Source organism: Enhydra lutris, unplaced genomic scaffold (assembly GCF_002288905.1).
Source record: "Enhydra lutris kenyoni isolate GAN:26980312 unplaced genomic scaffold, ASM228890v2 scaffoldscaffold82, whole genome shotgun sequence".
In the NCBI taxonomy this organism is placed as follows: domain Eukaryota; kingdom Metazoa; phylum Chordata; class Mammalia; order Carnivora; family Mustelidae; genus Enhydra; species Enhydra lutris.
In genome coordinates, this window is record NW_019154166.1 from 1,924,285 (window position 1) to 1,934,032 (window position 9,748).

Below are 9,748 nucleotides of genomic sequence, written 5' to 3' on the forward strand. Positions count from 1 at the left end.
AGCTACTCCACCACCCTGAGATGCTCCTCCCTTTGCTTGCTCGGGTTCCTCCTGAATTTCCGTCACAAACAAAGCAGCCCCCGGATAACTCTGCATCCAGTTCTGGGCTGTTTCGTGTCTCTGATCCGTCCGCTCACTCCTAGGCCAGGAATGCTCTCATTACCTACTTTATATACATTTTTAAGATTTTATTTATTTATTTGACAGAGAGAGACACAGTGAGAAAGGGAGCACAAGCAGGGGGAGTGGGAGAGGGAGAAGCAGGCTTGTCGCTGAGCAGGGAGCCCTGTGCGGGGCCGGATCCCAGGACCCCAGGATCATGACCTGAGCCCAAGGCAATCGCTTAAGGACAAGCCCCCCAGGTGCCCCTACTTTATATTTTAATATGTGATAGGACAAGCGCCTCTCCCCATCCCATTAATGTTCTCCTTAAAATTTTCGCTGGCTATTCCCACACATTCTGTCCTTCCAGATAAATTTGGAATCCAGGTGTCCAATTCCAGAAGAGAAAAGAAAAATTGCATAGGAATTTTGATTCCGATAACCTTGCATTTGTAGATTAACCTGGGGAGAAGGGCCATGGCTGCACGATTGGGACTCAGTCGCCAGGAGTAAGTCAGCCCCATTCAAGTCCCTGCACAACCTTGGGGAGGTTTTCAGCTGTCTTCATCCACAGTCTCGCGCCTCTCCCAAGGTCGGTCCTCGGTGTCCCTTGTATCGGCCGCTACCGCGTGTTCCCAGCCTCCTTTTTGGAGGTCGGTGCGGGGCCTCCAGGTGGACCCCTCCGGTTGCTCCCCAACCCGTGCCCCTTCCTGCTCCGGCGGGCGGCGTCCGGCCCCAGCCACCCGCTCACCTTCTGCGTCTTCTGCCCGGACTCGTCCAGCCCAGGGCCCGCGGGGGCCGGGGACCAGCACAGACCAGCCCCGAGCCGCTGCGGGAGAAGCGCGCCCCGTCCCCCTGCTCGCGCGCATCACTGCTTTCCCGCGCCAGGCGCCGGGAGAACCCCTTCCCTCCAGCCTTCCTCTTAGGCTCTGCTTTGGGGACCCTAAAGCCGAGACAGGTCCCTAGGGGATTCTGACTCATTGTGACCAGTCGACGTTTAGGGGAGCGTCCCTGGGGCCGGCGGTCGCTTTCTCTGCTGCTGGGGACAGCGCCTCCCGTCCACCTGCACGCGGCGCGGACCGCAGAGCTGGGCCCGGGGCGGAGGTGCAGAGGGGGGCCCCGGCAGGCAGGCGGGAGTGAGCACCGCCCTGGGCCAGGGGTGGCGAACGGCCCGAGAGCCTCGCTGGGGAGGTCAAAACTCCGGGTGGCCGTGAGCGCGGGTGTGCGCGCGCTCGAACCCCGCCGCCCGGTTCTCCAGCCTCTGGCGCCTCGCCCCCTCGGAAATACGCTGATAAGCGCGTAACTCCTCCCTCCAGCACCGCAGCCCTCCCCCGCCCGCCTCCCGCCCCGCTACCCCCGCCCCCCGCCCCCCCCCCCCAATTCCCGAAAACTGTTAGCTTGAGGCAGTAGTGAGCCTCGACCAGCGGCTGGAGAGAGGCCAGGGGGTCAAGCGGGGGTTTCTGGATGGGAAAGTCTTCGAACGCGGAGAAGCTGCAAGGAGGGGAGAGAAGAGGCTGAACACACTGGAGAAAGCAACCATCTCTGCGTGCGAGTTAAGGAAATATATAGCACTCGTGGGAGGTTTTGAGGGGGAAGCGCCGTAGATGGGATTACATTGTATATATTATGTTGCAGGTTGAATCTTTTCAGCTTCGTTCCTTGAAGACCTTAAAAGCATGATGCTCGCCTGGGCGCTCCAGCTGTCACCCCCCACACACACCCCTCTGCAGCCTCCACTCTGCTGTAAGGCTCAGGCCACACCCACCGCCAGCTACAAGGAGGGGGGCGGAGAGGGAGGATGCGGCCCCTCTCGCTACTTACACCCCAAGTTTGCACGCGATGGACTCCCTAAGACAGAGAGGACAAATATTTACTATAATATCCTCTTTCACTGTTGCATTGTTTTTTTTCTTGTTATTTTGTGGAGATCTTTATATTCTGGATGTTAATTACTTGTTATAAATGTTGCAAATATTGCATCCAAGTCTTCTGCTTGTTTCTAACTTTAATGAAGTCAAGCTCTTTCTTTTCTTAAGATTTATTTGTTTGTTTTAGAGAGAGAGCAAGCGCCAGTGGGGGCAGAGGCAGAGGGAGAGAATCTCAAGAAGACCCCCCCAGCCTAAGCCCCGAGGCCAAAGGAGGCTCCGTCCCAACACCCTGAGATCAACACCTGAGTGGAAACCAACAGTCCCATTGCTCAACCGACTGAGCCACCCAGGGACCCCTGCCCTCTTTTTTTTTTTTTTAATACTTAAATTTTTTTTAAGATTTTTATTTATTTACTTATTTGACAGACAGAGAGATCACAAGTAGGCAGAGAGGCCAGCAGGGGGGGAGGGGGAAGCAGGCTCCCTGCTGAGCAGAGAGCCTGATGCAGGGATCCATCCCAGGACCCTGAGGTCCTGAGGTCATGACCTGAGAAGAAGGCAGAGGCTTAACCCACTGAGCCACCCAGGCGCCCTCAAGACTTTATTTTTAGGTCTTCTCTACACCCAACATGGGGCTTGAACTCCCAACCACGAGATTAAGAGTCCCATGCTCCACCCACTGAGCCAGCCAGGCACCCCCAAATCTGTCCCTCTTTTCTGTAGAAACAAAACCTGATTGCCCCCATACGGCACTTACGACAAATCTATTATGTCCTATTTTCCAGGTAAGTCCTATCTTTAGGCCCTGCCATTTTTGATTCCTCTCTAGTGAACAAAGTAGGTCCAAAAGTGGAGAGATTCGTATGACAAACACCCACGTAGGTGCCGCTGGCCTCAGCAATCACCAGCGTGTGGCCAGACATGTCTTCTGTCCCCTCCCCACCTCCCCACCCTGCGGCCTGCTCATGTAGCTCAGAGCAAATCCCAGACGCACCATTTTACCCAGAAGTCTTTTGACATAGGGATTTCTAAAATAGAGCCTCCTGTTCTTAATTAACCCCAATACTATTATCAGACCAGAAATCATTGACAATAATGCCTTATCTATTAGTAGTGCAAGTTCACCAGACTTTCCCAGAAAGTCTTTTTACAATTGGCTTGTTCAAATCAGGATTCAAATTCCCCGCTTTGCATGTACGAAGTATGTCTCTTAAGGTCCTTTTAATCTAGAAAAATTCTCCCCCACCCCACCTCGTTTGTCTGTTTTCCTGCTCATTTATTTGTGGAAGAAACCAGACATGCATGTGATAAAATCTTCCACTTTCTGGATTTGAAGGAACGCACGCCTGTGTGTGCGTTCCCTGCCCCGCAGAATGTCCCCTAAACCCATAGATGGTGCTAGAAGTTCAATACGCTTCAGGTTCAAGGATCCCTGAGAAGAGCACTTCACAGATGATGCTGGGTGGCCCCCACGGCCTCACAATGGGAGATGCCTTGTGTCTGCAATTTTTTTTTAGAAACTGACCTTCTCCTTTCTAATACTTTTATTGTCATTACTCACTCTGAATCCACCTCCCTAAGTAGCCCAAATGGTCTAGGTCCTGGCACCAGGGGATTGTTCTCATCTGTCTGCATTAAGGATCCTGGTGGCATGGAGGCTGCGAGGGCCTTACACACTTTTCCTTCTGGACCAGAGGCGAGGTTGCAGCTTCCAGCCCTCACCTAAGCGCCACTCAGCTCCAGTCTGTACACTGTCCCCACTGTCCCCTGTACACTTTCCTTCGCTCTGGTTGCACCTCCTTTTCTCCTCCCTTCTTCAAGCAAACACTCGAATGGGTTCACGTGTCCTTGAACACGTAAGGATCCTTGAAAATCATGTAGCGCTGTTGGGACCGTGTGGGCTGTTGTTGCTTTTTATTGATGCGATTGTGCTCTAGACAGCATTCTGGCTTTTTGCTTTTTTCCATTCAGTGCTGATGTGAGGGCTCTCCACACTGCTGTGCATACGTGTAGTCACTATTGGTTTTTTCCATGAAATATACTTTTGTGATTTTTTTTCCAACTTTATTGAGGTATGATCGACAAACAGAAATTATTTATGTTTTGGTGGTACAGTGTGTTTTTTAAGCATGCAGTGGGGTGATTTCATACACATATACATCCAGAAATGATTCCCACTCTCTCTGTCAAATTAAAAAAAAAAAAACTTAATTTACAAAAACAGGTGAGGGCCAGGATTTGCAGACTTCTGCTCCACATCGATAAAATCTCCTTGCTTTTTTTTTTAAGATTTTATTTATTTATTTGACAGACAGAGATCACAAGTAGGCAGAGAGGCAGGCAGATAGAGAGGGGGAAGCAGTCTCCCTGCTGAGCAGAAGCCCGATGTGGGGCTCGATCCCAAGACCCTGGGATCATGACCTGAGCCAAAGGCAGAAACCTAACCCACTGAGCCACCCAGGTGCCCCAATCCCCTTGCTTTTACCTGAAAGCAGACCCCCTAGAATATAGAGTCCACTTCTCAGCCCCATTTGGGGCTGTTGCCCTGGGACCAGTCCCTGTGAAAGAGATATAAGTGGAAGTGCACACGGCTTCCAGAAGTGTCCTCACAGAGAGGTCCTTTTCTCTGCCCTTTTGCTCCCTTCTCTTGCCTAAAAGGCGTCATGGCTGGAGCGAGGCAGATATCTTGGAAGACTGATGGAAACTATATAGCGAGATTGTAGATCAACAGAAAGTCCTAAAAAAGGTTGCCGAATGCTTTTTCCACATTATGTGACTTTCCCTTTTGTACTCCCTGGGTCTTCTGTACTCCCTAAGTCTATTTTATTAATAGGTTTTTCTGATGTTAAACCATCTTTGAATTCTTTTTTTGCCTCCGCAAGTTTTTATTTAAATTCCAACTGGTTAACATACAGTGCAGTATTGGTCTCGGGGGCAGAATTCCGTGATTTATCGCCTCCATACGTCACAAGCACCCTCCTTAATACCCATCACCTGTTTCACCCACCCCTGTCACCCCCTCGTTGCCCTCAGTTTCTTCTCGGAAGTTCAGAGTCTGGTTCTCGGTTTGTCTCTCTCTCTTTTTCCCCCTTTGCTCGTTTGTTCCATTTCTAAATTCTACATGGGAGTGAAATCATTTGGTATTTGTCTTTCTTTGAGAAACATGTTATCTTTTGTTTTAAGATTTATTTTTTTGAGATTTTATTTATTTGTCTAAGAGAGAGAGAGCACAAGCAGGGAGCGCAGCAGGCAGAGAGAGGGAGAAGCAGGTTCTCTGCTGAGCAGGCAGCCTGATGTGGGGCTCGATCCCAGAACCCCGGGATCGAGACCTTAGTGGAAGGCAGACACTTAACAAACTGATCCATGCAGGCGCTCCTAATTATTTATTTGAGAGGGGCAGGAGGGAAGGAGAGAGAATCTCAAGCAGACTCCCCACTGAGCAAAGAGCCTGATTCTGGGCTTGATCTCATGACCCCAAGTTCATGATCTGAGCTGAAATCCAGAGCAGGATGCTTAACCGACTGAGCCACCCAGGCACCCCAGCATGTTATCTTTTTACCATATCATTTGTGGGGTTTGCTAGTCATGTAGATAGGAATCTTACCTCTCTGGTCATTATAGTAGAAATTCTCTATGTGAAATTTGTGAAAGCTCCTTGATGGGCCAGTATTGGCTCAATTTTTTTTTTTTTTTCGAAATGTTCCAAGCTCTTGAGTAGAATACATACCCTATGGTTGATGATTTGTTAGTAAATCCCTGCCTTCCATTCTGAGGGGCTTTACTCTTTTTCGAGTCCCTGGAGTTGAAACTGAGCTTATTTCCATTCAACCTTTTTTTTTTTTTTAACAAACGTGCTTCTGTCTGTACAGCTTTCCTCCTGAGAACCACCTTACACCGTCCCATGCACGCAGTGCTCTCCTTGTTCATTTCTCAAGTGCCTGACGGTTTCATTTTTATATTCTCTTACACTCAAAACGATCTGGAAAGATGGTGAGCTGTCTATATTCCGATAGATCTTCTTGTCTCTACTTTTGCATCTGTTTCATGTTTGCTGATCACCCCGCCTCTGCCCTTGTAGGTTTCCGGGAACTCCCGTCCTGGGCTGTGGATTCTGCTTATTTGGGGAGCCTGTCAGCCACCCTCCTGGTTTTCTGGCTTTCTTTGAAGTTTTGGACTTCATCTTTGCCTGCACTGTGTTTGTCGCCTGTCTGTGGACACTGCCTCTGTCCACTGAAATGCACGCAGCACACACCAATGAGTTTCATTCAAAGCCCTTGAAGCGGTGGATACATCGGGGGCGGGGGTTGGGGGTGGGATTCTGGTCCTGGGGGACTGCTACAAGTGCAGCGGTCCCCAGCAACGGGTCACCTTTACAGGGGGAGACTCCGAACAGGAGCCCTACCTCCCACACCTGTAAGCACCAAAGCCCAAGGGGTTCCCACCAGACCCCGCGGCCTGCCCCAGGCTTCCCACCCACCAGCCCACTCCCGATTCCCAACGCCGAATAACCAGACGACTCAGGGCGCGTTTAGAATACTTCTGTTCTTTTTACTCTAAAAAAGGTTGGCCATACCCAGCAGGCTGCCGCTGGTGACAGGGTTTCCATCTCCCCGCCCCTCCAAAGGTGACTGTATGCTCCTCGGAAGTCGCCTTTCCCCTTCCCTTGCAACCCTAGATCGCCCCCCCCCACCAGGCAGTGGAGGAGGCCCCCGGCACCGGAGGGTCACGCGGCCGGCAGAGGCATCGAGGAAATAAATTAGGGGAGGGGTGTCTCCTAGCTGGCCGGCTCGCGCGGCGTCTCGCACACCCAGCGGTAGGGCCTCTGGCACACGTCGTCGTTCCAGCGGCCGTCGTCGGTGAAGTGCGCGCAGTCCTCGCCTCCCCCGAGCCCGTGCCCGTACCAGTCGTCCGGCTGCTCCGGCCTCCAGTTCCTGCCGAGACGAGCTACTGTGCGCCCCCCGCCCCCCCGCCTCCCTCCTGCCCCGGCCCCCTCCAGCCGAGCCCCGGGGACGCGCGGAGCCCGGGGGCGCGCACACTCACTTGAAGCCAGTCTCGTAGTCCGTCCCGTCCACCCACTTCCAGAGCCCGCTCTGGTCCGTGAGGCCCATCCAGGTGTTCACGGGCCCCATGTGGTGCTGGACAAACTTCTGCGGAGGGGGAGGGGCGGTGAGCCCTCCCCGGACCCCACCCCCACCCTGAGCGCGAGCCCCGGGCGGCTCACCTGCTCCTCCCGGGAGTTGACGACCACCAAGTGCGCGCTCTCCAGCTGGCAGTACCGGTCCGCGTCCGGCCAGGGCTTCCCGGAGCGGGAGAACCAGTAGCAGCTGCCCTCGTACTCCAGCCAGTTGACGGGGCAGCAGGTCCTCGCCGAGCCTGGGGAGCAGGGGAGGGGGGAGGCGCTGAGGCGCGGCCCGCGGGGAGGGGGACGGCCGAGCGCGCCGGCACCCCCGCGCGCTCCTCACCGTTGCCCTGCAGGACCGCCATCTGACAGCTCAGGGTGCGCAGGTCCGACACGAACTGCTTCACGTGGAACAGGAGGCCCGAGTGATCTGGGGGGAGCGAGGGCGGGGGTCGCGACGTCGCTCACGCGCGCGCCGCGAGACCCCGGCGTGGGCCCGAGGGACCCCGAGTCCCACATGCTCGTGTCTGACCTTCGCTCAGATCCTGCTGCTGCTTCTCCAGCTGGGACTCGAGCGACTTCATCTTCCTGCCCACATTTCCTCCTGGGGAGACACCTGCTCAGCGCCCCCGCGTCCCTAGCGCCCACCGCCCGCCCCCCAGCCCCAGCCCCCGCCCCCTCACCCTGGCTGTTCAAGGCCTTGACCTCGACCTCCGTGGTCGCTGTGAAGTTGCTGAAAGTCTCTCTCAGGGCCTGCAACTCTCCCCGCAGCTTGGAGTCTGGGCGGGAGAGGGTGTGCAGAGGCCAAAATGAGGGGCCCGCTCCCCCCAGCACAGAAGCCCGCCCTCTCCCACCTCTGTCACCCCCCGTTCACCCTCGGCCCCCTGCCCGGGCACCCACTCTGGGATCCGATGACACAGACGACCACCAGCAGCAGGAGGCCGAGGCCCAGGGAGAGCAGGAGGAGGCAGGGTCCCGAGCAGAACCTCCGGAACAGCGGCTGCGGGGGCTGTGGCACTAGCAAGAGAGGGCAGCAGGGACACCTGGGCCGCTCTGGGGTCGCAGGAGCAGAGCGGGCTAAGGCTCCTCTCCGGGGCTCCAAGGAAGCGTATGGATTAAGAAACCTGGGTCGGGGGCCCCTGGTTGGCTCAGTGGGTTAAAGTCTCTGCCTTCGGCTCAGGTCATTATCTCGGGGTCCTGGGATCGAGCCCCGCATCGGGCTCTCTGCTCAGCAGGGAGCCTGCTTCCTCCTCTCTCTCTGCCTGCCTCTCTGCCTACTTGTGATCTCTCTCTGTGTGTCAAATAAATACATAAAATCTTAAAAAAAAAAAAAGGAAATAAAGAAAGAAAAATCTGGGTGGTCCGGGACCTGAGGGGCCAGAGGCCGCAGGATGAGGGGGCACCCAGCCTGGTCCTGCCTCAGCCCGCCGGGGCCCTGAGCCTTTGCTGACACCTAGTGGCCGAACTGTGTCACTGACGCCGATGAACCCCGGCCCCGCCAACAGGTTCCAGCTGGAGAAGCAGGAGGAGCTCCTGGCTGGGGTCCCTGGCCGCGCCCCCAGCCGGGGAAGGCTGGGAATAAGGAGGAGGTTTATTCCTCTCCCCACGAACCCCACTCCTCTGGCTGCGCGCAGGGAGAGAAGACGGAGTAACCAGAGTCCCCCAAGCAGAGGACCCCGGCAGCCTTTCCCCACACCCATCCCCAAGGACCCTCCTGCTCAGCCCAAAGGGCATCCCTGCCGACAGGAGAAATAAGGGGGTGTCTTTGTTGGCCGGGGGCCTCACCCTCCTTGGGTACTTGGTCCCACAGCCTCCTCACAGAAGTCTGACCCCTGGACCCATGGTCCCGGGGACCCCGGCACTCCCCCTCACACACGCTCTCCAGGTGTTAGAAGGAAGAAGGGGGGACCTGAGGTCCCCCCGTTACTCCTGGACCTCTGGATCTGCACCCCCGCCCCCACGCCCCTGGGCTGTGGGTGACACGGCGAGGCTCCGGAGGCCTCTGGAGGGAGTCCCGTCACCGAGAAAGGGACTCCAGCCCCACAGCTGACACCCCCACCCCAAGAAGGGTGGCTCAGACCGGCTTCTGGTGAGTGGGGCACACCCAGAGACAGGGTCCGGGGTCCCCGAAGGAAGCGGGAGCCGAGGCAAAGGGGCCAAGGCCACCTGACGCTCACCTTTCAGAACCGGAAGGAGGCGTCCCCTTACCTTGTCGGAGCTGATGGTCATTGTCCTCACTGTCCAGATGCTGAAGATCTTGATAGTCATTTGTCATGGTAGGGCTGACTGGACCTGGGCCCAGGACAAGGCGGGGGTTAGGGCTGGGGCTGGAGCCGAATGGAGCCGGCCTGAGGCGTCCAGTCTGCTTCTAAATGATCGGTGGCTCTAGGAAAACTTTCTCCAGTCCCCTCCCAGGCCTGACATCTGAACTTGATCCTCTGAAGTCTTCCCACCCGGCACCCCCCGCCCCACTCTGAGGTCCCCCTGACTTTCTTCCCCTTTTACTTGCTGACAGTCTTGAGGTTGGCTCCCGGTTGTGCAGGTCCTAGGCTAAGAAGGGAGCTAGAGCCTGGAGCCTTGGGGTGCCCGGACAGCCCTGGACGATGGGAGGGGACGGAGCAGGGTCCATATGAGGGCCCCGAGCGCTGCGTGTCTGCGT

At 55.7% G+C, this 9,748-nt stretch overlaps 1 protein-coding gene across 1 annotated transcript; it reads right to left on the minus strand.

Annotated features, from left to right (window-relative positions):
- Nucleotides 1-6,564: 6,564 nt before the first annotated feature.
- Nucleotides 6,565-9,748, minus strand: LOC111161170 (asialoglycoprotein receptor 1). Its single transcript, XM_022524715.1, has 9 exons — nucleotides 9,595-9,748; nucleotides 9,298-9,381; nucleotides 7,990-8,106; nucleotides 7,773-7,868; nucleotides 7,622-7,693; nucleotides 7,433-7,519; nucleotides 7,192-7,343; nucleotides 7,011-7,117; nucleotides 6,565-6,901 (listed from the first exon to the last, which is right to left on the minus strand). The coding sequence occupies exons 2-9, from the start codon at nucleotides 9,362-9,364 to the stop codon at nucleotides 6,745-6,747; spliced, it is 855 nt and encodes a 284-aa protein (XP_022380423.1). The 5' UTR covers nucleotides 9,365-9,381; nucleotides 9,595-9,748; the 3' UTR covers nucleotides 6,565-6,744.